Below are 27554 nucleotides of genomic sequence, written 5' to 3'. Positions count from 1 at the left end.
ACTTAAAGTTCCTCACTCTTAGTAGCCCCTTGGTTCCCCACTATTTTTGGTATGCTTTTTGTGTCTTCTACTGTCAAGACAGATTCAAAATATTTGTTTAATGTCTCTGCCATTTCCTTATTCCCTATTATAATTTCACCTGTCTCAGCCTCTAAGGGACCAATGCTTACTTTTGCTACTCTCTTCCCTACTTGTAGAAGCTCTTACAATCTGTTTTTATATTTCTTGCTAATTTACTCTCATTCTATTTTCTCCCTTTTTATCAATTTTTTGATCATCCTTTGCTGGTTTCTAAAGCTCTCTCGATCCTCAGGCTTACTACTATTCTTCGCAACATTATAAGCCACTTCTTTAGTTAGCCATGGATGGATCACTTTTCTCGTGGAGTTTTATTTCTCAATAGAATATATTCGTTAAGAATTTTGCAATATTTCTTTAAATGTTTGCCACTGCTTATCTACCATCATACCTTTTAATCTAATTACCCTTCCTACCTACGTAATTGGCTTTAAGTTTAAGACTCTCGCTTCCGACTGAAGTATTTTACTCTCAAACTGCATGTGAAAGTTTATATTATGATTACTCTTCCCCAGAGGATCCTTTACTATGAGATTACTAATTAACCCTGTCTCATTACACAATACAAGATCTAAAATAACCTGTTCCCTGGTTGGATCCATGACGTACTGTTCTAGATAACTGTCTCGATTGGATTCCATGAACTCATCCTCCAGACTACCTTTGCCAATTTGATTTGCTCTCTCTACATGAAGGTTAAAGTCCCCCCTGATTATTGTATTACCTTTGTTACAAGCTCCTATTTTTGTTGATTAATACTCTGTCCAACGGTACAGCTACTGTTTGGGGACTATAAACTGCACCCACCAGTGTTTTCTGCCTTGTTATTTCTTCTCTCCACCCATACTGATTCTACTTCCTGATCTCCCAAGCCAAGATCCTCTCACTACTGTCCTCATGTCCTTTATCAGGGCTACCCTGCCTCCTTTTCCATTTTGCCTGTCTTTTCGAAATGTCAAGTACCCTGGAATATTTAGTTCCCAACCTTGGTCACCATGCAACTACGTCTCTGCAATGGCTATTAGGTCAATAGCCTATAATTTGAACTTTTTAACCATTATTCCCTGCTTTCACCTTATTCACTAAAGGCACCTTTACCGTTAAACTCTCTTTCCTTCCTGTCACACTCTGCTTATCTTTACCCAAATCGCTACACTGCTCCATTGCCTTGACTTATTAGATTTCTCAATTTCCCCTCACCTGACCTCTCCCCACTCTCTTTAGTCTAAAGCCCTGGTTATTCAATTTTCCAGGACACCGGTCCTAGTCAGGTTTAAGTGGAGACTTTCCAACGGAACAGCTCCCTCTTTCCCCAGTACTGGTGCTAGTGCCCCATGAATTGAAACCCCTTACTCCCACACCACTTTTTGAGCCACGCATTTAAAACTCTGATCTGTTTGTCCCTATGCCAATTTGTGTGTGGCTCAAGTAACAATCCAGATGTGCTTTTTAATTTGGACCCTAGCTCCTCAAACACTCTCAGCAGATCCTCATTCCTAGTTCTACCTATGTCGTTGGTTCCTACGTGAACCATGACAACGGGATCCTCCTCCTTCCCACTCCAAATTCTTCTCCAGCCTTGAGGAAATATCCTTAACCCTGGCACTGCGGTGGCAGACAATACAGCCTTCGAAACTCCCAATCGCAGCTGCAGAGAACAGCATCTATCCCCCTGACTATACTGTCCCCTACCACTACAACATTCCTTTTCACTCCCCCACCCCACCCCCACTTGAATGGCCTCCGGTGCCGTGATCAGTTTGCCCATCCACACAGGCAGCAAGAACCTCATACCTGTTGGATAAGGGCAAAGACAGGCTCCTCCAGCACTGCACCTGGGGTCCCCTTACCTGCCTGAGTTGCAGTCACACCCTCCTGTCCCTGGCCACTAACCAGACCTGTACCACTACCTAACCTAAGGGGTGTGACTACCTCCTGCATAAAATGCCCAGGTAACTCTGCCCCTCCCTGATGCCCCACAATGTCTGCACCTCGGACTCCAGCTCAACAACTCTGAGCTGAAGTTCTTCGAGATGCAAGCACTTACTGCAAACGTGGTTGTCCGAGATCACAGTGCTCTCCACAAACTCCCACATGCTGCAGTTGCAGCACACCACCTACACTGCCATCCCTGGTTTTATGTATTTAATTTAGCTTATAGTTTCATTTTTAACTAATTACTTAATCTTGTTTACCTGTAACACAAAGCTCGAGAAGTATTGGATGCAAAACGCAGCAGTTCCTTCCCCCTCTGCTCAGAATTACCACTCTCCAAATTCCCAACGTTAACACTGTTCAGAAGCACTCAATTTAAGAGCACGCTGTGCGGGCCACTCTATGTCAGCAGATAGTGTTTACTTTTATATCCTTGGAGCTACACCCAAGTTACAAGTGCTGTCTCAGCTCCCATTCAAGACAAACACTTACAACCGACGGACAGTTCACAGCCACTGACAGGCAGTTTCTGTTAACTACAGTTTTTAAAGTTCTAAGCTAAATTCAAATTGTTAAACTAAATTTCACTTTTTACAGCTAATACTCACCCACTACTTACCAGAGACTTCGACTCTCTCCAAATTCCCAACTTTAACACTCTGTTTAGAAGCACTCAGTTTAAGATCACTCTGTGCAGACCACTGTGCGTTTAGCAGATAGTGTTTACTTTTCTAAAGTGAAGGACATTGGTGTGGTATCATGGGCCATAAACAAAGCTGACAGGTGAGTGAGAGGGATCTGGATAGGGCAGGAAAGTGAAGAGATGAGTGGCAAATGACATTTAATGTGGGCAGAGGCATGGTAATGAGTCCATGGAAGAGAAATAAACTAAATGGCTCTAGGCTATAGGACACAACACAGGTGAGGGAGTTGTGGTGCTGGCGGTAACCAGGAAAAGCTGTAGAGGCACATATAGCCAAAGTGTGACTGCCGATGCATGGTACAGCCACACTGAATACTGTGGACAGTGCTGTTCGCCATACTACAGTGAGGATATCCAGACACTGGAGGCAGTGCGGAGAACAGCAACTAAACTGTTGTGTTGCTCAAGGTGTCTGAGCCATGAAGGGAGGTTGAATAGCCTGGGTTTGTTTACTCTGAAGTAGGCTCGGGGCGAGGGTATTCGAGAGTTGATAGATCGAATCCTGCTAATATGTTCGACCAACACGAACCAGGGAACACTGGTCTAGCTGTGACAAGAGAAGCTGTACACAGATGAGATTGAAATGCTTTATGCAGGAGGTGGTGAACCTGTGGAATGTACCTGTCCAGTGAGGCAGCTGTGTGGGGGAAAAAAAGGGAAAATCGGACCATTATTTGAGCGTTATTACTTTTGGGACGAATGATATGTCTTTTCTAGTTCTGCACTTTCTTGTGACCCTTGTGTGTATAAATCCAAGTGTCATGGAGGGGAGAATGTTACTTGTCATTCAAATAGTCCAACGGTTAATGTATCCAGTGCTCTAACAGGAGAAGAAATCAACTTCAAAAGGAAGGTCTGCTGTTGTTAGCCTTACCTCTTTTGCCTCCACACTGATGCAGCAGAAGTCCCTGGGCTGGTTGAGGTAGCACACAGAGGTGTCATTCACAAGATAAACTTGAAGAAAGAGGGAAAATGTCATAAAAGGGGAGCATGAATTTGTAAAGTGGAACATTCAGCACTTTCCAAATTTGATACAAATTAAGAGATTAAATTGCCCAAAAAAATTAATTTACTGATTGATAGGGTACTTAAGGAAGTGGCCCTCGAGATGGTAGATGTATTGCTGGTCATCTTCCAACATTCGATAGACTCTGGAACAGTACCCATGGATTGGAGGGTAGCTAATGTAACCCCACTATTCAAAAAAGGTGGTAGAGAGAAAACGGGGAATTACAGACCGGTAAGCCTGACATCGGTAGTGGGGAAAATGCTAGAGTCCATTATAAAAGATGTAATAGCAGAGCACTTGGAAAACAGTGACAGGATCGGATAAAGTCAACATGGATTTACTAAAGGTAAATCGTGCTTGACAAATCTACTGGAATTTTTTGAGCATGTAACTGGTAGAATAGATAAGGAAGAACCAGTGGATGTGGTGTATTTGGACTTTCAGAAGGCTTTCGATAAGGTCCCGCATAAGAGATTAGCGTGTAAAGTTAAAGCACATGGGATTGGGGGTAAGGTACTGACTTGTACAGAGAACTGGTTGGCAGACATGAAGCAAAGAGTTGGAATAAACGGGTCTTTATCCGAGTGGCAGGCAGTGACTAGTGGGGTACCGCAGGGATCGGTGCTAGGACCCCAGCTATTCACAATATATATAAATGACCTAGACGAGGGAACTAGATGTAATATCTCCAAGTTTGCAGCTGAGACAAAGCTGGGTGGGCGTGTGTGCTGTGAGGAGGATGCCGAGAAATTCCAATATGATTTGGACAGGTTGGGTGATTGGGCAGATGCAGTATAATGTGGATAAATGCGAGGTTATCCACTTTGATGGCAAAAACAGGAAGACGGATTATTATCTGAACGGCAATAGATTGGGAGAAGGGGAAGTGCAACGAGACCTGAGTCCTTGTGCACCAGTCACTGAAGGTAAGCATGCAGGTGCAGCAGGCGGTTAAGGCGGCAAATGTTGGCCTGCATAGCAAGAGGATTCGAGTACAGGAGCAAGAATGTCTTGCTTCAGTTGTACAGGGCCTTGGTGAGGCCACACCTTGAGTATTGTGTGCAGTTTTGGTCACCTTATCTGAGGAAGGATGTTCTTGCCATGGAGGGAGTGCAGCGAAAATTCACCAGACTGATACCTGGGATGGCAGGAATGACGTATGAGGAGAGATTGGGTTGATTGGGCTTATATTCGCTGGAGTTTAGAAGAATGGGATTGGGGGTAAGGTACTGACTTGTAAAATGAAACTTACAAAATTCTAACAGGACTGGACAGACTAGATGCAGGAAGGATGTTCCCGATGGCGGGGGAGTCCAGAACCAGGGGTCACAATCTAAAGATAAGGGGTAAGCCATTTAGGACAGAAATTAGGAATTTCTTCACCCAGAGTGGTGAACCTGTGGAATTCTCTACCACTAAAGGCAGTTGAGACCAATTCATTAAATATATTCAAGAAGGAGTTAGATATATTTCTTAAGGCTAAAGGGATATGGGGAGAAAGCAGGGACAGGGTACTGAATTTGGATGATCAGCCATCTCATTAAATGGCGGAGCAGGCTCGAATGGCCTACTCCTATCTTCTATGTTTCTATGATATCAGTTGCAAATTAATCATGTATATGTATAAATATTAAGCCACTGAATCACTTGGCCACCTACTTAAGAAATGTACCAAGTCTCCTGTCTGATTCTTCAACTTCCTACTTCTATCCCATCATACAGCACATAGAATGGTTACAGCACAGAAGGCAGCCTTTCGAGCCCGTGCTGGCTCTCTGCAAGAGCACTTCAGCTAGTCCTACACCCCCACCCTTTCCCCATAGCCGTGCAAATTTTTTTCCTTCAGGTACTTATCCGACTCCCTTTTGAAAGCTGTGATTGAGTCTGCCGTCACCACCCTTTCAGGCAGTGCATTCCAGATCCTAACCACTCGCTGCGTATAAAAGTTTTTTCTTGTGTTGCCTTTGGTTCTTTTGACAATCACCTTAAATCTGTGTCCTCTGGTTCTCGACCCTTCTACCAATGGGAACAGTTTATCTACTCTGTCCAGACCCCTCATGATTTTGAACACCTCTATCAAATCTCCTCTCAACCTTCTCTGCTCTAAATAGAACAATCCCAGCTTCTCCAGTCAATCCACGTAACTGAAGTCCCTCATACCTGGATTCATTCACATAAATCTTTTCTGCACCCTCTTCACATCCGTCCTAAAGTGCGGTGCCCAGAATTGGACACAATACTCCAGTTGAGGCCGAACCAGTGTTTTATGCAGGTTCATCATAATTTCCATGCTTTTGTACTCTATACTGTACCTCTATTCATGAAGCCCAGGATCCTGTAAGCTTTTTTAACTGCTTTCTCAACCTGCCCTGCCATCTTCAACGATTTGAGCACATATACCCCCAGGTCTCTCTGTTCATGCACCCACTTTAGAATTATACCCTTTAGTTTATATTGCTTCTCATTCTTTCTACCAAAATGTGTTACTTCGCACTTGTCTGCGTTAAATTTCATCTGCCACGTGTCCGCCCATTCCACCAGCCTGTCTATGTCCTCTTGAAGTCTATCACGCTCCTCCTCATTGTTCACGATACTTCCAAGTTTTGTGTCATCAGCAAATTTTGAAATTGTGCCCTGTACACCCCAGTCTAAGTCATTAATATATATATATCAGTGGTCCTAGAACCGACCCCTGGGGAACCCCACTGTGTACCTTCCTCCAGTCTGAAAAACAACAGTTCACCGCTACTCTGTTTCCTGTCACTTAGCCAATTTCGTATCCATGCTGCCACTGTCCCTTTTATTCCATGGGCTTCAACTTTGCTGGCAAGCCTATTATGTGGCACTTTGTCGAACGCCTTTTGGAAATCCACATCAACCCTCTGTTACCTCATCAAAAAACTCGATCAAGTTGGTTAAATATATAATTTTGCCCATTCTTCAAGTTTATTAATGTCTCCTTGTAATTTGTTGCAGTCCTCCTCAGTATTGACTATCTCTCCCCCCCAATTTGGTGTCATCTGCAAATTTAGAAATTGTGTTTTTGATTCCAAAGTCTAAATCGTTAATATAAACAACAGTGGTCCCTGCACTGATCCTTGTGGAACACTACTTCCCATCTTCTGCCACTCTGAATAGCTACCCTTTACCCCTACTCTCTGCTTTCCGTCTTGAAGCCAGCTAGCTATCCATTCTGCTACTTGTCCCCTGACTCCGCATTCTCCGACCTTATTCATTAGTCTATTATGTGGTATCTTATCAAAGGCCTTTTGAAAATCTAGATAAATTACATCTACTGCAATACCCTGTCTACTCTCTGTTACCTCTTCAAAAAAGTCAATGAGGTTGGTCAAACAACACTTTCTCTTTTGAAATCTATGCTGACTATTCATTATTATATTATAGATGTTCTTCTATTTTCTCCTTGAGAAGGGATTTCATTATTTTTCCAACCACCGATGTTAAGCTGACTGGTATATAGTTCCCTGGACATGTTCTATCTCCCTTCTTAAATATAGACATTATATTAGCTATCCACCAGTCCTCTGGCACTACACCTTGTTCTAATGAATTAGCTATCCACCAGTCCTCTGGCACTACACCTTGTTCTAATGAATTAAGTGTGTAGTAATACCTCTGCTATCTCTTCCCTGGATTCTTAAAATGCATGGATGTAATCCATCCAGACCAGGGGTTTCATCCTCTTTGCGTTTGATTAGTTTATTTAATGTTTCTCCTCTTTTTATTTTAAATGCAGTTATCCAATTTGTAATCTCACCATCCGATGTCATGTCCACCTGTTCTGTCTCCCTAGTAAATATTGAAGCGAAGTAATTATTTAATATTTCTGCCATCTCTTGGTTGCTACCTGTGATATTATCATGTTCATCCCTTAGTGGCCCTATTCCCATCCTGACTTTCCTTTTTTTAATGATGTGCCTGTAAGATATTTAACTATTTTGTTTTATGTTCCTTGATAATTTAATTTCATATTAAACTATTTGCCTTTCTAATAGTTTTTTTGATTTCTCTCCTAATCTCGTCATGCTCCCCTGCTGTCCATGTACTTACTGTATGCCTCTTTCCTTATCCTCAATTTTACCCTTAGGTCTTTATTTATTTATTCATTAGTGTTTGGCTTGGTTTTGTTTTTTGCGTAATATATTTTTCACGGACTCTGTTGAACACCGTCTTAAATATTTCCCACTGCTGTTCTACATCATTGTTTGCCAATATTGTTGTCCATTTTATTTTCCCAAGAACTATTTTCAGCCCTGCAAAATCGTTTTTTCTCCAATCTATTACCCTGGTCTTCGTCATACTTATGTCCTTCTCAATTATTATCTTAAAGTGCATTATACTCAAGTCCAAGGGACGCAGACTTGAACGGATATGGCGGAGAACTGGTTTAGCCAATCACCACCAGATCTGGTTGGCCCACATAATCGGGCCCTGCTCTCGTCTGCCAAAATTGCTCACTATGCCCGAATCATTCTGGAACGCAAAGATAAACCCCGGCTCCTATTCTCTACTGCTAACCGTCTTCTTAAACCCCTCTCCCCTGTCTCCTCCACCCTCACCTCCGATAAAAAGTGTGAGGAGCTCATGGACTTCTTTGTCTCTAAGATTGAGACCATCCATTCAGCTGCTTCTGCCACTTCCCTTCCTTCCCCTAGCCCACTGGGCCAAATCTCCTGTAAGGTTCCCCCCAGCCCTAGCCCCGAACTCGCATCTTTCTCCAGTTTCTCTCCGATCTCCCCTCATGATCTCTCTGCGCTCATCTTGTCTATGATACCCACCTCCCCCCAAATTACTGACCACCCAACTTCCATTTCTGGCTCCCATGTTTGCTGATATTGTTAACTGTTCTCTCTCCTCAGGTACTGTCTCCCTCTCCCTCAAATCTGCTGTCATCACCCCTCTCAAAAAATAAACCTTGATCCCTCCGTCCTTGCAAACTACCGCCCCATCTCCAACCTCCCTTTCCTCTCCAAAGTCCTTGAACGTGTTGTCGCCTCCCAAATCCATGCCCATCTTTCCTGCAATTCCATGTTTGAATCCCTCCAATCAGGTTTCCGCCCTTGCCACAGTACCGAAACGGCTCTCATCAAAGTTACAAATGTCATCCTTTGTGACTGTGACAAAGGTAAACTATCCCTCCTTGTCCTTCTTGATTTATCTGCAGCCTTTGACACGGTTGACCACTCCATCCTTCTCCAACACCTCTCCACCGTCGTCCAGCTGGGTGGGACTGCACTCGCCTGGTTCCATTCTTATCTATCTAACCGTAACCAGAGAATCATCTGCAACGGCTTCTCTTCCCGCTCCCGCATCGTTACCTCTAGTGTCCCCCAAGGATCTATCCTTGGCCCCCTCCTATTTCTCATCTGCATGTTGCCCCTTGGTGACATCATCCAAAAACACTGTCAGTTTCCACATGAATGCTGACGACACCCAGCTCCACCTCTCCACGGTGTCTAAATTGTCAGACTGCTTGTCCAACATACAATTCTGGATGAGCAAAAATTTTCTCCAATTAAATATTGGGAAGACCGAAGCCACAAACTCCGTTCCCTAGCCACTGACTCCATTCCTCTCCCTAACATCTGTCTGAACCACAACCACACTGTTCGCAACCTTGGTGTCATATTTGACCCCGAAATGAGCTTCCGACCACATATCCGCAGCATAACAAAGACCGCCTACTTCCACCTCTGTAACATCGCCCATCTCCGCCTTTGCCTCAGCTCATCCGCTGCTGAAACCCTCATCCCTGCCTTTGTTACCTCCAGACTTGACTATTCCAATGCATTCCTGGCTGGCCTCCCACAATCCACCATACGTAAACTTGAGGTCATCCAAAACTCGGCTGCCCGTGTCCTAACTCCTACCAAGTCCCATTCGGCCATCACCCCTATGCTCGCTGACCTACATTGGCTCCCAGTTATGCAGCACCTCGATTTCAAAATTCTCATCTTTTTTTCAAATCCATCCATGGCCTCGCCCCTTCCTATCTCTGAAATCTCCTTCACCCCACCCCCCCACACCCGAGATATCTGCGCTCCTCTAATTCTGCCCTCTTGAGCATCCCTAATTATAATCACTCAATCTTTGGTGGCTGTGCCTTCTGTTGCCTAGGCACGAAGCTCTAGAATTCCCTGCCTAAACCTGTCCGCCTCACTACCTCTCTTTCCTCCTTTAAGATGCTCCTTAAAACCTACCTCTTTGACCAAGCTTTTGGTCAGCTGCCCTAATTTATCCTCATGTAGATCGGTGTCAAATTTTTTGTCTTAAAATACTCCTTTGCGGCGCCTCGGGACGTTTTACTACGTTAAAGGTGCTATATAAATACAAGTTGTTGTTGTTATACGATGGTCACTATTGCCTAGATGTTCCCCTACTTTTACTTTTATCTGGTCTGGTTCATTCCACATTACTAGATCCAATCGCAAATCCTCCCTTGTTGGGCTGCTTACATATTGGGTTAGAAAGGAGTCCTGTACACATTGTAGGAACTGCATTCCCTTATCCCCCTTACCTACCTCTTCTGGCCAATTAATATCAGGGTAGTTCAAATCCCCCATGATTATTATTCTATATTTTTTACTCATTTTCCTAATTTGTTTGCATATTTCTTCCTCCACCTCCCTTCCACTATTAGGTGGTCTGTAGACTACCGTTATTAGCGTGATTGATCCTTTATTATCTTTTATCTCTATCCACATGGATTCTATTTTTGTCTTGCTGATAGCGGAGCCACTTTTTTCTACTGCCATTATGTTATCCCTAATAAGTACAGCTGCTCCACCTCCCCTTTTCCCCCTCTATCTTTTCTGAATATGTTATACCCTGCAATGTTTAATTCCCAGTCCAGATTTTGGTGTAGCCATCTCTCAGTAATCCCTACTATGTCTGGTTCCTCGCAACGTATTACATAGAAACAGAAGATAGGAGCAGGAGTAGGCAATTCGGCCCCTTGAGTCTGTTCCACCATTTAATGAGATCATGGCTGATCATCCAAATTCAGTACCCTGTCCCTGTTTTCTCCCCATATCCCTTGATCCCTTTAGCCTTAAGAAATATATCTAACTCCTTCTTGAATATATTTAATGAATTGGCCTCAACTGCCTTGTGTGGTAGAGAATTCCACAGGTTCACCACTCTCTGGGTGAAGAAATTCCTCCTCATCTCAGTCCTAAATGGCTTACCCCTTATCCTTAGACTGTGACCCCTGGTTCTGGACTCCCCCGCCATCGGGAACATCCTTCCTGCATCTAGTCTGTCTAGTCCTGTTAGAATTTTATAAGTTTCAATGAGATCCCCTCTCATTCTTCTAAACTCTAGCGAATATAAGCCCAATCGACCCAATCTCTCCTCATACGTCATTTCTGCCATCTCAGGTATCAGTCTGGTGAATCTTCGCTGCACTCCCTCCATGGCAAGAACATCCTTCCTCAGATAAGGTGACCAAAACTGCACACAATACTCAAGGTGTGGTCTCACCAAGGCCCTGTACAACTGCAGCAAGACATCCTTGCTCCTGTACTCGAATCCTCTTGCTATGAAGGCCAACATACCATTTGCCTTCTTAACCGCCTGCTGCACCTGCATGCTTACCTTCAGTAACTGGTGTACAAGGACACCCAGGTCTCGTTGCACTTCCCCTTTTCCCAATCTATTGCCATTCAGATAATAATCTGTCTTCCTGTTTTTGCCACCGAAGTGGATAACCTCGCATTTATCCACATTATACTGCATTTGCTATGCATCTGCCCAATCACCCAACCTGTCCAAATCATACTGGAGTTTCTCGGCATCCTCCTCACAGCACACACGCCCACCCAGCTTTGTGTCGTCTGCAAACTTGGAGCTATTACATCTAGATCATTTATATATATCGTGAATAGCTGGGGTCCTAGCACCGATCCCTGTGGTACCCCACTAATCATTGCCTACCTCTCGGAAAAAGACCCGTATATTCCAAATCTTTGCTTTCTGTCTGCCAACCAGTTCTCTATCCAAGATAGTACCTTACCCCCAATCCCGCGTGCTTTAACTTTGCACGCTAATCTCTTATGCGGGACCTTGTCGAAAACCTTCTGAAAGTCCAAATACACATCCACTGGTTCTCCCTTACCTATTCTACCAGTTACATGCTCAAAAAATTACAGTAGATTAGTCAAGCATGATTTACCTTTTGTAAATCCATGTTGACTTTGTCTGATCCTGTCACTGTTTTCCAAGTGCTCTGCTATTACAGCTTTTAAAATGGACTCTAGCATTTTCCCCACTACCGATGTCAGACTTACCGGTCTATAATTCCCTGTTTTCTCTCTACCACCTTTTTTAAATAGTGAGGTTACATTAGCTATCCTCCAATCCATGGGAACTGTTCCAGAGTCTATAGAATTTTGGATGATGACCAGCAATGCATCTACTATTTCTAGGGCCACTTCCTTAAGTACCCTAGGATGTAGATTATCAGGCCCTGGGGATTTATCGGCCTTCAATCCCGTCAATTTCCCTAACACCATTTCCCTACAAATACTGATTTAATTCAATTCCTCCCTCTCATTAGACCCTATGTTCCCCGACATCTCTGGGAGGTTATTTGTGTCCTCCTTTGTGAAGACAGAACCAAAGTATGTATTTAATTGGTCTGCCATTTCTTTGTTCCCCATTATAAATTCCCCTGATTGTGACTGCAAGGGACCTACGCTTGACTTCACCAATCTTTTTCTCTTCACATATCTATAGAAGCTTCTACAGTCAGTTTTTATGTTCCCTGCAAGCTTACTCATATAATCTATTTTCCCTCTCTTAATTAATCCCTTTGTCCTCCTTTGCTGAATCCTAAACTCATCCCAATCCTGAGGTGTGCTGCTTTTTCTGGCCAAATTATATGTCCTCTCCTTGGATCTTATGCTATCCCTAATTTCCCTTGTTAGCCACGGTTGAGTCACCTTTTTTGTTTTATTTTTATGCCAAACATACCATCGTAGTTTCCTTTATTTAAATTACTGCCTCCAGTTTCCATTTTATTACGGACACTGTGCATTGCCGTACAGGCAGATTAACTCATTTTTAATAGCAGTTCCTTTCCCTTTATTGTTAACCATCTTTTTACTCTCCTGTTCTATAACTCTATTTATTCCCTGGCCATCAATGTCCTCCCTTACTTTATTCTTTCCTATGCTCTCCTTTCCTGTTTTGTCGATATACAACATTAACCACACTACCCTCATCAACCCTCTCTGTTACTTCAAAGAACTCAATCAAGTTGGTCAAACACGATTTCCCTCCAACAAATCTGTGCTGACTTTTACCACAATAACTCACTTCGTAAAAGAAAATTCTCATTTCACCTCTGATTCTTTTGCCAACTATTTTAAATCTGTGTCCTCTAGTTACCGACCCTCCTGCCAGTGGAAACATTTTCTCCCTATCTACTCTATCACAATCCCTCATAATTTGGAACACCTGCATTAAATCTCCCCTTAACCTTCTCTGCTCTATCAGCATCTTTTCTTACCCAATCCAAAAATGAGCATAAGAGAATGTCACTCAGATTTCCCCTTTGAGGACTGTGGAATTGCTACTTATTTACACGCCTTGTAGCAGATTCTCCAGTAGTTTGCTACAATCAAACCAAGCACAGAAAAATTACCTTCGCTGTCCAAACATATGGGGCATGAGGATTTTATTCTCGTTTGTTTACGTATCCTTAAGACTGACATTGCACAAAGCCCTTGAATGAATAAGTTTAGACGAGCAGACTTTTACTGTTGTCAGGGACAGTGCAGCAATCTGCTATGGAGATCCTCACTGGATGCCAGGGCAGTAGCCCAAGCCGACGTGTCCACAGATATGTAAGGCTTGAGCCTGTAGTAAATACCCTGGAGTTGCTTCACCTTGAGAAAAGACTTTGTGGTGAACACTTAGAGCTCCTTTGGAATATTTCAAAAAGTAACAAGAGAATCTAAAAGTTACCCTGATGTACCTATGAAAACACCAGCCAACTAAGTTTAGTGGGCATTATTGTTACCATCAGGAGCAGGTAGGTACCTATTCAGGCCGAGAAGATTTGACTTCAGGGAGAGCAGGGTAAAGAAGCCTTTCATCTCCTCTCAGCAATGACTTGGTCACGGCTACTGCTCCCACTGGCAAATCTCCAGTTCAACATATTCAGAATGAGACCAACCGCAAACAGGACTATACCAAGACAAACGGGAGTTGGGACCACACCGGGCTGAACCTGCAGACAAATGTAGGAGCACACCAGAATGTTCACCGTGAAAGCAAGTCTCCTGGGGGGAGTGTTTGCTTGTGCTGTGGGGGAGGGTTTAAACTAAAATGGTAGGGGGTTGGGAACCTGTGCAGGGAGACAGGAAAGGGAAACAAGGATAGAAGCAAAAGACAGGAAGGAGAAAAGCAAAAGTGGCAGTCAGAGTAATCAAGGGTTTAAATCGAACATGGCCACAATAAATAATAATTCTAAAAGGTCTAAGAGTGTTAAAAAAACAAGCCTGAAGGCTTTGTGTCTTAATGCGAGGAGCATTCGTAATAAGGTGGATGAATTAGCTGCGCAAATAGATGTAAACGGATATGATATGATTGGGATTACGGAAACATGGCTCCAGGGTGACCATGGCTGGGAACTCAACATCCAGGGGTATTCAATATTCAGGAAAGATAGGCAAAAAGGAAAGGGAGGTGGGGTAGCATTGCTGGTTAAAGAGATTAACAGAATTGTAAGGAAGGATATTAGATCTGATGATGTAGAATCTGTATGGGTAGAGCTGAGAAATACCAAGGGACAGAAAACGTTAGCGGGAGTTATATACAGACCCCCAAACAGTAATGCCGAGGTTGGGGATGGCGTTAAACGGGAAATGAGAGACGCATGCAATAAGGCCACAGCAGTTATCATGGGTGACTTTAATCTACAAATAGATTGGGCTAACCAAATTAGTAACAATACTGTGGAGGAGGAATTCCTGGAGTGTATACGGGATGGTTTCCTGGACCAATATGTCGAGGAACCAACTGGAGATTAGGCCATCTTAGACTGGGTATTATGTAATGAGAAAGGATTAATTAGCAATCTTGTTGTGTGAGGCCCCTTGGGGCGGAGCGATCATAATATGATCGAATTCTTCATTAAGATGAAGAGTGAAGTATTTGACTCAGAGACTATGGTCCTGAATTTAAATAAAGGAAACTACGATGGTATGAGGCACGAGTTGGATAGGATTGATTGGGGAACGTTACTCAAAGGGTTGACGGTGGATAGGCAATGGCAAACATTTAAAGATCACATAGATGAACTACAGAATTTGTTCATCCCTGTTTGGCATAAAAATAAAACACAAAAGGTGAATCAACTGTGGCTATCAAGGGAAATTAGGGATTGCATAAGATCCAAGGAGAGGACATATAAATTGGCCAGAAAAAGCAGTAAACCTGAGGATTGGGAGCAGTTTAGGATTCAGCAAAGGAGGACAAAGGGATTAATTAAGAGGGGGAAAATAGAATATGAGAGTAAGCTTGCAGGGAACATAAAAACTGACTGTAAGAGCTTCTATAGATATGTGAAGAGAAAAAGATTGGTGAAGTCAAGCGTAGGTCCCTTGCAGTCACAATCAGGGGAATTTATAATGGGAAACAAAGAAATGGCAAACCAACTAAATACATATTTTGGTTCTGTCTTCACAAAGGAGGACACAAATAACCTCCCAGAGAAGTTGGGGAACATAGGGTCTAATAAGAGGGAGGAACTGAAAGAAATCAGTATTTGTAGGGAAATGGTGTTAAGGAAATTGACGAAATTGAAGGCCGATAAATCCCCAGGGCCTGATAATCTACATCCTAGGGTACTTAAGGAAGTGGCCCTCGAAATAGTAGATGCATTGCTGGTCATCTTCCAGAACTCGATAGACTCTGGAACAATACCCATGGATTGGAGGGTAGCTAATGTTACCCCACTATTCAAAAAAGGTGGTAGAGAGAAAACAGGGAATTATAGACCAGTAACCGTGACATCAGTAGTGGGGAAAATGCTAGAGTCCATTATAAAAGATGTAATGGCAGAGCACTTGGAAAACAGTGACAGGATCGGACAAAGTCAACATGGATTTACAAAAGGAAAATCATGCTTGACTAATGTGGAATATAAATGATCTAGATGAGGGAATTAGAGGTAATATCTCCAAGTTTGTAGACGACACAAAGCTGGGTGGGCGTGTGTGCTGTGAGGAGGATGCCAAGAAACTCCAGTATGATTTGGACAGGTTGGGTGATTGGGCAGATGCAGTATAATGTGGATAAATGCGAGGTTATCCACTTTGGGGCAAAAACAGGAAGGCAAATTATTATCTGAACGGCAACAGATTGGGAGAAGGGGAAGTGCAACGAGACCTGGGTGTCCTTGTGCACCAGCCGCTGAAGGTAAGCATGCAGGTGCAGCAGGCGGTTAAGAAGGCAAATGGTATGTTGGCCTTCGTAGCGAGAGGGTTCGAGTACAGGAACAAAGATGTCTTGCTGCAGTTGTACAGGGCCTTGGTGAGACCACATCTTGAGTATTGTGTGCAGTTTTGGTTGCCTTATCTGAGGAAGGATGTTCTTGCCATGGAGGGAGTGCAGCAAAGATTCACCAGACTGATACCTGGGATGGCAGGAATGACGTATGAGAAGAGATTGGGTCAATTGGGCTTATACTCGCTGGGGTTTAGAAGAATGAGAGGGGATCTCATTGAAACTTATAAAATTCTAACAGGACTAGACAGACGAAATGCAGGAAGGATGTTCTCGATGACCAGGGAGTCCAGAACCAGGGGTCACAGTCTAAGGATAAGGGGTAAGCCATTTAGGACAGAGATGAGGAGGAATTTCTTCACCCAGAGAGTGGTGAACCTGTGGAATTCTCTACCACAGAAGGCAGTTGAGGCCAATTCATTAAATATATTCAAGGAGTCAGATATATTTCTTAAGGCTAAAGGGATCAAGGGATATGGGGAGAAGGCAGGGACAGGTACTGAATTTGGATGATCAGCCATGATCTCATTGAATGGCGGAGCAGGCTCAAGGGGCCGAATGGCCTACTCCTGCTCCTATCTTCTATGTTTCTATGTAATTGGTCAGTGAAGGGACTTAAGTTACTCCAGCCAGTTTCAAGAGAAACCCCTCATACGTTGGCCCACAGAATGGCCCATGCATAGGAATAATGAGCCATTTCCTGGTGGTGCTGCTTAGAAAGGATGGCCAGAAAGACTGTCAAAAGAAATTTCATTGGGTATCCCAAGTACTGGGGCAGATTATGATCAATGAACCGCACCTTAGCTCCCACAACATCATAACCCTGAAAGACCAGAAGCCATGGAGGTGACTGCATGAAATCTCTCCAATATCTTTTTCTTAAATCTTCATTTTTCAAATGAAATTCTTTTGCCGTTTCACTGCGCCCTGGGGGTAGGAGCATCTTACCAAGCTCAATGCCATTTCCCAGCTGCCGGTGTATTTCCACAGTTTTTATTGTCTTGTCGTAGAGCTGCCTCTTGCTATGATCTTTCACCATGCACCACACACAGTGCAAAGGTTTCTCAATTACACCAACCCCCATAAAGCCATGTTTTGTTGAGGAGGTGTACTGCTTATAGAACATTAGGATCCCTTTTTCTGTGCAGTGGTATCTAATGAACACAAAAATATTGACATTACTTCACACAATGTTCATTTGGGGGATCAAAATAAAACAGTTCTTTTGCTTTTATGTACAGTTAAGCACAAATCTGGCAGCACTGAGGGAGTGCTGCACTGTCAGAGATGCCGTCTTTTGGATGAGATATTAAACAAAGGCCCCATTTACCCTCTCAGGTGGATGTAAAAGATCCCACAGCACTATTTCAAAGAAGAGCAGGGGAGTTTCCCCAGTGTCCTGGCCAATATTTATCCCTCAACCAACACTTAAACCAGATTATCTGGTCATTATCACATTGCTGTGTGTGGGAGCTTGCTGTGCGCAAATTGGCTGCCGTGTTTCCTACATTACAACAGTGACTACGCTTTGGGGCGTCCTGAGGTCGCAGGTGCTATAGAAATGCAAGTTCTTTCTTTCTGTAATTTAAGGACTGAAAGGTTAAACTTTGTATATTTGTTTTACTTGTAAGAATAATTGCACCTACCTCCATCCAGCTGCTGCTTTACCATTAAGAAGGTTGCCAAGGTTGTTAACAGATGCTACCATGATCTGAAAAGACAGGGTTTTTCATCATGTATTTTGTGGACAATGTAAGTAATAGATTTTAAAATGTGAAGTATTGGCTCTCGATGGCGGAGGGGTTCCAAACCTGTGACCTCCGCCACCTAGAACGACACGACCAGCAGGCGGATGGGAACACCATCACCTCCAAGTTCTCCTCCAAGTCACACACTATCCTGATTTGGAAACATATTGCCGATCCTTCATCGTCGCTGGGTCAAAACCTGGAACTCCCTCCCGAACAGCACCGTGGGAGTACCTTTACCACACGGACTGCAGCGGTTCAAGCCGGCGGCTCACCACCATCTTCTCGAGGGCAACTAGGGATGGGCAATAAATGCTGGCCTTGGCAGTGATGCCCACATCCCGAGAATAAATAATTTAAAAAAATACAGCATGTGATGTAGTACTGGTAGCGTTTGATCTCTGGTCTGAGCAGAATTAGTTCATCCCAGTTGGGAGGAGTGCCGCTACAATTGGCTTCGGAGGGATGGGGAGGGGGGGAAAATCACCCCGAATTTTAGAACCATATCCAGTCACCCCTGCTGGAACTGTACTTATAGGGACATTATGTGAAGACAAAAATCAGGCTTAGCTGTGATCCTCCCGCTCAAGGTCAGATAGCCTGCTAAAACTCACAGGCAAAGCTCACGTGAAGAATGTGCCATGAGAGGGATTGAAGGGTTGTCAGCATTCTCTTTATCTTAAGCGGCATATACAGCCTTCAATCTGGTCAATCGAACACTTTCATCAATAATATCAAGAATCTCGCAAAAACTTACCTCTGCTTTAACAGAAGCTACGGTGTGAGTTGCCAAATCCTGGTATTTTTTAAGACAGGTGGAACTTGCTGTGTGACTGCTGTCTTTTGTTGTGCTCCCTGAAATTGATTCAACAGGTGGACAGGAAGTTGCTGCAAGAAAATTAAATATAAAATACTGTTTATCTACAGAAACATCATGGGCTCTCCCTATTCCCAACCACAATTTCATTTTGTCTTCTTACCCCACTGTCCCAAAACTTAATCCACATCAACCCTTCCCTCTGCAAAATCTTAGAACTTTACAAAACCACAAGATCTCCAAGAGGTATCGGAGCAGGAGAGAGATCTTGGGGTTTTAGTGGGCAGTACAATGTTACCAGGCTGTTAAAAAGGCAAACATAATGTTGGGATGCATAGTTGTATAATACTGTGTAATACTTAAATCCACAGAGGTCACTTAAAAACTGTGCAGGTTTGAAGTCTCTATTTCAGAAAGGATATTCAGTTATTGGAGCGGGTACAGAGAAGGATATTCGGTTATTGGAGGGGTACAGACAAGGATATTCAGTTATTGGAAGGGATACAGAGAAGGATATTCGGTTATTGGAGGGGTACAGAGAAGGCTATTCAGTTATTGGGGTACAGAGAAGGATATTCGGTTATTGGGGTACAGAGAAGGATATTCGGTTATTGGAAGGGATACAGAGTAGGATATTCGGTTATTGGAGGGGGTACAGAGAAGGATATTCAGTTATTGGGGTACAGAGAAGGATATTCAGTTATTGGAGGGTACAGAGAAGGATATTCAGTTATTGGGGTACAGAGAAGGCTATTCAGTTATTGGAGGGGTACAGAGAAGGTTATTCAGTTTCTGGAGGGGGTACAGAGCAGGCTATTTGGTTATTGGGGTACAGAGAAGGATATTCGGTTATTGGAGGGTACAGAGAAAGATATTCAGTTATTGGGGGGGTACAGAGAAGGATATTCAGTTTCTGGAGGGGGTACAGAGAAGGATATTCGGTTATTGGAGGGTACAGAGAAGGATATTCGGTTATTGGAGGGTACAGAGAAGGATATTCAGTTATTGGGGGGTACAGAGAAGGATATTCAGTTATTGGAGGGGTACAGAGAAGGCTATTCAGTTATTGGGGTACAGAGAAGGATATTCGGTTATTGGAGGGGTACAGAGAAGGCTATTCGGTTATTGGGGTACAGAGAAGGATATTCAGTTATTGGAAGGGATACAGAGTAGGATATTCAGTTATTGGAGGGGTACAGAGAAGGATATTCAGTTATTGGGGTACAGAGAAGGATATTCAGTTATTGGGGTACAGAGAAGGCTATTCAGTTATTGGAGGGGTACAGAGAAGGTTATTCAGTTTCTGGAGGGGGTACAGAGAAGGCTATTCAGTTATTGGAGGGTACAGAGAAGGATATTCAGTTGTTGGGGGGTACAGAGAAGGATATTCAGTTATTGGAGGGTACAGAGAAGGTTATTCAGTTTCTGGAGGGGGTACAGAGAAGGGTATTCGGTTATTGGAGGGTACAGAGAAGGATATTCAGTTATTGGGGGGGTGCAGAGAAGGATATTCAGTTTCTGGAGGGGGTACAGAGAAGGATATTCAGTTATTGGAGGGGGTACAGAGAAGGTTATTCAGTTTCTGGAGGGGGTACAGAGAAAGATATTCAGTTATTGGGGGGTACAGAGAAGGATATTCAGTTATTGGAGGGGTACAGAGAAGGCTATTCAGTTATTGGGGTACAGAGAAGGATATTCGGTTATTGGAGGGGTACAGAGAAGGCTATTCAGTTATTGGGGTACAGAGAAGGCTATTCAGTTATTGGGGTACAGAGAAGGATATTCGGTTATTGGGGTACAGAGAAGGATATTCAGTTATTGGAAGGGATACAGAGTAGGATATTCGGTTATTGGAGGGGTACAGAGAAGGATATTCAGTTTCTGGAGGGGGTACAGAGAAGGCTATTCAGTTATTGGAGGGTACAGAGAAGGATATTCAGTTGTTGGGGGGTACAGAGAAGGATATTCAGTTATTGGAGGGTACAGAGAAGGTTATTCAGTTTCTGGAGGGGGTACAGAGAAGGGTATTCGGTTATTGGAGGGTACAGAGAAGGATATTCAGTTATTGGGGGGGTGCAGAGAAGGATATTCAGTTTCTGGAGGGGGTACAGAGAAGGATATTCAGTTATTGGAGGGGGTACAGAGAAGGTTATTCAGTTTCTGGAGGGGGTACAGAGAAGGATATTCAGTTATTGGGGGGTACAGAGAAGGATATTCAGTTATTGGAGGGGGTACAGAGAAGGATATTCAGTTATTGGGGGTACAGAGAAGGATATTCAGTTATTGAAGGGGGTACAGAGAAGGATATTCAGTTATTGGGGGGTACAGAGAAGGATATTCAGTTATTGGGGTGTACAGAGAAGGATATTCAGTTATTGGAGGGGTACAGAGAAGGATATTCAGTTATTGGGGGTACAGAGAAGGATATTCAGTTTCTGGAGGGGGTACAGAGAAGGATATTCAATTATTGGGGGTTACAGAGAAGGATATTCAGTTATTGGGGGGTACAGAGAAGGATATTCAGTTATTGGGGTACAGAGAAGGATATTCAGTTATTGGGGGCTACAGAGAAGGATATTCAGTTATTGGGGGGGGTACAGAGAAGGATATTCAGTTATTGGGGTACAGAGAAGGATATTCAGTTATTGGGGTACAGAGAAGGATATTCAGTTTCTGGAGGGGGTACAGAGAAGGATATTCAGTTATTGGAGGGTACAGAGAAGGATATTCAGTTATTGGGGGGTACAGAGAAGGATATTCAGTTTCTGGAGGGGGTACAGAGAAGGATATTCAGTTATTGGGGGGTACAGAGAAGGATATTCAGTTATTGGGGGGTACAGAGAAGGATATTCAGTTATTGGGGGGTACAGAGAAGATTATTCAGTTATTGGGGGGTACAGCGAAGGATATTCAGTTATTGGGGGGTACAGAGAAGGATATTCAGTTTCTGGAGGGGGTACAGAGAAGGATATTCAGTTATTGGGGGGTACAGAGAAGGATATTCAGTTATTGGGGGGTACAGAGAAGGATATTCAGTTTCTGGAGGGGGTACAGAGAAGGATATTCAGTTATTGTGGTACAGAGAAGGATATTTAGTTATTGGGGGGTACAGAGAAGGATATTCAGTTTCTGGAGGGGGTACAGAGAAGGATATTCAGTTATTGGGGGGTACAGAGAAGGATATTCAGTTATTGGGGTACAGAGAAGGATATTCAGTTATTGGGGTACAGAGAAGGATATTCAGTTATTGGAGGGATACTGAGGAGAATATTCAGTTACTGAGATGTTCAAGTTATTAACTTGTATTTTTATACTGCTACAATCAGGATGTATATTTTGAAGACCACACCAAGTATTCTTTTCAACGAACAGCCTTCAGTTTGTGCTGCTCAGTTTGTCTGCTAGGTTTGCCTAAAAGTCTAACTTTGTTTTGGCGCACGGGGTGATGGTCTGAAGTGTTAATTGGTTAATCAACTGGGATGTGGCATTATTTGCCATTCTAATCATCTTATATTGTCAAAGATGGCCCACATTCTTGCTCAGATGTATGCTGGGACCCTTGCTGCTTATGGAGTCATTCTATTCAATTTGCCCAGCATGGTGCCCAACCAGACTATGAGAAGCCCTCAGTCACAGTTTAGAGAATAGGACGCAGCCTGGGGTAGTGACTTTGATTGACAGCTGTTTCTGAGACCCTTGAGAAGAGGATTGAGACAGTGACTGGCTCGACCCGTTGCAAGTGGCAGTTTGGTGGGCAGAGACCTCATCTTACCAAATTTTATTGGTAGCAGTCTTGAATGAGAGCAATTAGTACATGTCAACCTTGCAGCCAAATGGCCGTCTGTGTTGTAAAAGTATGAGATGTTTAGCCAAGGAGCTTACAACATGTAGTCTTCTGTTTAGAGAGAAAGCCAGTTGAATCAATCTTGTCTTGAATCAAGGTATCAGGAAATATATATCTCATTGTGTTAAACATTGTACTATTTGATCATCTGTCTTACATAAATAAAACCACTTATAGGTTCATAGCCTGTGTCTCGAGGTGAAACGCATGTTTAATTGAGTCTGCTGTTTGGAAAGAGGAGGGAGAATTGAAGTGGCAACAAATGATGTATTTCAGTAGCAGGTGTACAGAATAGGAGTTCTCTGTTACAATCCCTGGGTATTGCTAGCTTCTATCTAAATATCTATACCAAATAAAATGAGCACTCCAGATAATAGGGGACGTTTGGTCCACTTACGGAAGTGAAGCCGAGCCCCAATAGCCCAAAAACGGGACAATGATCAGAAAATAAAAATATTAAATGCATAACTGAAAAATGTCTCAAAACAAGTTTCAATGCCCAATGACTTGTTACTATAATACAACAACTTGTACTTATATAGCACCTTTATCAAACAAAATTGGATACCGAGCCACATATAAGGAGATATTAGGACAGGTGACCAAAGGTTTGGTCAAAGAGGTAGGTTTTAAGGAGCGTCTTAAAAGGAGGAAAGAGAGGTGGAGAGGTTTAGGGAAGGAATTCCAGAGCTTAGGACCTTGACAGCTGAAGGCACGGCCGCCGTTGGTGGAGCGATTAAAATCAGGGATGCTCAAGAGGCCAGAATTGGAGGAGCGCAGAGATCTCGGAAGTCACCCAGATAGCGAGGGGCGAGACCATGGAGCGATTTGAAAACAAGTATGAGAATTTTAGCGAGTTAGGATCCGGGCAGCAGAGTTTTGGATGACAAGTTTACGGAGCTTGGTCATTGTTACTCACCATGGAAACTTTGGATGATTTCAGTTGCTGGATGTTCTGTTACATTTAGCTCTGAACTTCGAGAAGCTGTGCACCCTCTGCTGGCCATCACGGGATCAGTGCTACTTTTGTTCTGGCAAAACTAAAAAGACAGTGAAATAATGAAGACCTGAAATAACTTGTTTTATAAATCACAGCTTATACAGTATAATAAAAAGCAGTGGAAATCTGAATCAAAAATGTCTGCACAGAATGGCAGCAATATAGCTTCATAAATCACTATTCTGCTGTGGAACTTCTATGGGCTAGATTTTTTTTGACAATTTACAGGCAGTGGGCAAAACATCTAGCCCATTATTCACTTTACACAGAATTAACCAATCACTAAGGCAAGGACTGACTCTCCACCATCTACAAGGTACAAGTCAGGAGTGTGATGGAATACTCTCCACTTGCCTGGATGAGTGCAGCTCCAACAACACTCAAGAAGCTCAACACCATCCAGGATAAAGCAGCCCGCTTGATCGGCACTCCATCCACCACCTTAAACATTCACTTCCTCCACCACCGGCGCACTGTGGCTGCAGTGTTTACCATCTACAAGATGCACTGCAGCAACTCGCCATGGCTTCTTCGGCAGCACCTCCCAATCCTGCGACCACCACCACCTAGAAGGACAAGGGCAGCAGGCGCATGGGAACACCACCACCTCCAAGTTCCCCTCCAAGTCACACACCACCCTGACTTGGAAGTATATCGCCGATCCTTCATCGTTGCTGGGTCAAAATCCTGGAACTCTCTCCTTAACAGTATAGTGGGAGTACCTTCACCACACGGACTGCAACGGTTCAAGAAGGCAGCTCACCACCACCTTCTCAAGGGCAATTAGGAATGGGCAATAAATGCCGGCCTTGTCAGTGATACCCACATCCCAAGAATGAATTAAAACGGAGAGATTTGATGTGGGACAACATCCTGCAACAACCCCATTACCATTTCTAAACTTACAGCGTGTAGTCTGGTTCCCTGCCTAAGCACTCTAATTTTGCATAGAGTCCAGCAGGCCGTGAAGATGGTGATTCGAGGGAGATCAAAGCAATAAAAAAAACTGCTTCAGTTATCACTTGCTGAACCAGGGCAGTATGCTTTAGGTTACTGAATATCTGTTGCTACCTCATTACAATTCCTTTCTGTTGTGCCAGCAATCATAAGGATCTATTTGGTAAGTTTACAGTGGTCTCTCGTTGCATCTTTAAATGCCATTTGATATACAAAAAAAAGTTGCTTTATGCAGTAACACAAAATTGATGATTCCTGGAGATCACATGTAAAAATGATTGAGATACAAGTGTATAGCTTTTTACTTTTTTGAGTCATAAAAAATATAAATCTGACATTTCCAACATCAGATGTATTTTACTACAATAACAACTTGTATTTATATAGCACCTTTAACGTAGTAAAATGTCCCAAGACGCTGCACAGGAGTATTTCAGGACAAAAAATTTGACACCGATCCGCATAAGGATAAATTAGGGCAGGTGACCAAAAGCTTGGTCAAAGAGGTAGGTTTTAAGGAGCGTCTTAAAGGAGGAAAGAGAGGTAGCGAGGCAGACAGGTTTGGGCAGGGAATTTCAGAGCTCAGGGCCTAGGCAACAGAAGGAACGGCCACCAAAGATTGAGCGATTATAATCAGGGATCCTCGAGGGCAGAATTAGAGGAGCGCAGATATCTCGGGGGGCTGTGGGGCTGAAGGAGATTACAGAGATAGGAAGGGGCGAGCCAATGGAGGGATTACACAGTGAATATTCGGATGCAGTGCTGAGGGAGTGCTGCACTGTCGGAGGTGCCGTCTTTTGGATGAGACGTTAAACCGAGGCCCCATCTGCCCTCTCGGGTGGATGTAAAAAAAATCCCGTGAAACTTTTTTGGAAGAGCAGGGAGCTCTCTCCGATGTCCTGGCCAATATCTATCCCTTGACCAACATCACTAAAACAGATTATCTAGTCATTTATCTCATTGCTGTTTTGTGGAAGCTTGCTGTGCGCAAATTGGCTACAACGTTTCCTCCATTACAACAGTGACTACACTCCAAAAGTACTTAATTGGCTGTAAAGCGCTTTGGGATGTCCTGAGGTTGTGAAAGACGCTGTAGAAATACAAGTTCTTTCTTTTACCTGCCGCTTAGCAAATAGCAGAACTTTGATTGAGATAATTTGATTCCTAGATAACTATGGCATTAACCAAACTGAGATACTGGGACCAAGAATAACTGATGTTTTATCCACTGCACCCACATAAGAATGAAAAAACTCGAGTTCTCATCAGCCAGTCAATGCTCGTTCACCAGCGAGTGAAGTCTGACCTTGGTTTCAGGGTTGCTGTCGGGTGAGGCGGTGTTGCTGCTGCTGTAGCCTGATGTGGGATTGGAGGACAGACTAAGATTTGACCCGGTGCACAAACTGTTTCTGCTAGCTACGTTCTTCACCCTCCCTTCCTCCTGTTGAAGGGAAAAATAGAGCAGACATACAAAAATTAATATTCCAAGTAATAATAAGCACCAACCAAATCCTCACAAAACGTATTTATGCTCAAAGGAGGTTGAAGATTAATATAAATAATATTCCTGAAAGATACAAAGAAATTGCCCAGAAAGCGCACACACACACTATTCTTTTCACTTTTACATTAATGGTTAGGTAAATAATTGTGCTATGTGCATTATATTCCATTTGGTCATTTTCAGAGAGGTAGCGTGTTTGCAATTATATTCTTTACTTCAATTCTGACTGTGCTGCTGATCTTTTATTTCCTATAACAAATGGTGAACAATGTTACAAGTTAATTTCAACTTTAAAATGCACATCATGTACTTATATAATTTGTTTGCACTGTCAGACTTGTTTAAATGTTTTCATTAATGGGATAGTTGTAAAAATGAGTACAAGTTTATACCAAGCCCTTATTCATATACACAATGCACTTAGTGTCAAATGACTCACGGCCATTCAGTATTTACACAAATGCCCCATTAGATCCGATAGCTACCTTTAATAACTGCGAGATCATTTGTTGCTGTAAACGGCATTTCTCCATCTCAGCCCTTGCACGTAGCTTGTCTCTTGCCTTTGCTATTTCCGCTTTTGCTTCCTCTCGAGCCTTCTGATAATCTCTAAGTAGATACTCGATCTCTGAAGGGGTCTCCTCTCTCCCCTTGACAACAGCTTGAGATCTACAGGATTACAACAATTCATTAAGTGCGTTCCCAACAGACATGGTGCCTTTTATTTTCTTGGGTTTAACTAATGCTTTGGGTAAAGAGCTTCGAAGGCAGCAAGAACAAATTTAGATAGGTATAGAACATCATTGAGGTACATCAATTGATGATGTTGAAATGATCCTTTCGCATGACTGAAAAGCTCAAAAACAATGTTCTAAGTTCTTGAATTTTCATGCAGTTCAACTACAATCCATTCTCTTTGAAGATTGCCGTACATTTTACTATGTCTGTTACTGACTAAAGGTGCAAAGAAAAAGTTATAAAAATAAGAAATAATTCTGTTGACTAATCACTATGTAAATTTCTGTGATTGCTGCAAATTTATCCTCCATGTCACAGCTCCTGACCTTTGCTGCTCATCAGTACTGGCTAATTCCTGGGACTACATTTCAAAAGTACTTCATTGGCTGTGAAGCGCTTAGTGGGACTGCGAGATTATGAAGCACACGGTAAGAGATCAATGAGCAGCAGCCTTCAGAGGATGGTCGGGGTGAAGAGGAGCTCGAGGACATTCTCAGTACGTAACCAGTATGAGGGCAGTCAGAGATGAGACGAGAACAATAAAGATGGGCTTGAAACAGAGGACATACAACAGATGGTAACCATTTTGACTGACTATTTCCTCCAAGTATACACAAGGGAAGACATGAACAAGGATGGGTGGCATTTGTCCCAGAGTGCTAATGAAGTCTAGGGGAGAGATTTGTG

The 27554-nt window shown here is 43.1% G+C and overlaps 1 protein-coding gene across 2 annotated transcripts in view; it reads right to left on the bottom strand.

Moving 5' to 3' along the window:
- stard9 (StAR-related lipid transfer (START) domain containing 9) overlaps positions 1 to 27554 on the bottom strand; it is a 284572-nt gene that overhangs the window by 2840 nt on the left and 254178 nt on the right. For both annotated transcript variants that reach the window (XM_086003792.1, XM_086003791.1), the window contains 7 exons: positions 26615 to 26798; positions 25932 to 26066; positions 23588 to 23708; positions 18765 to 18895; positions 17906 to 17970; positions 17208 to 17413; positions 3591 to 3670 (listed from right to left, as the gene is read on the bottom strand). In XM_086003792.1, coding sequence (XP_085859918.1) covers positions 3591 to 3670; positions 17208 to 17413; positions 17906 to 17970; positions 18765 to 18895; positions 23588 to 23708; positions 25932 to 26066; positions 26615 to 26798 — 922 coding nt within the window. The remainder of the gene's footprint in view (positions 1 to 3590; positions 3671 to 17207; positions 17414 to 17905; positions 17971 to 18764; positions 18896 to 23587; positions 23709 to 25931; positions 26067 to 26614; positions 26799 to 27554) is intronic.

The sequence above is a fragment of the Somniosus microcephalus genome, chromosome 12 (genome assembly GCF_052327205.1).
Source record: "Somniosus microcephalus isolate GS21.2 chromosome 12, FLI_Smic_1.0, whole genome shotgun sequence".
NCBI lineage: Eukaryota > Metazoa > Chordata > Chondrichthyes > Squaliformes > Somniosidae > Somniosus > Somniosus microcephalus.
This window is presented reverse-complemented; position numbering and strand designations above follow the sequence as displayed.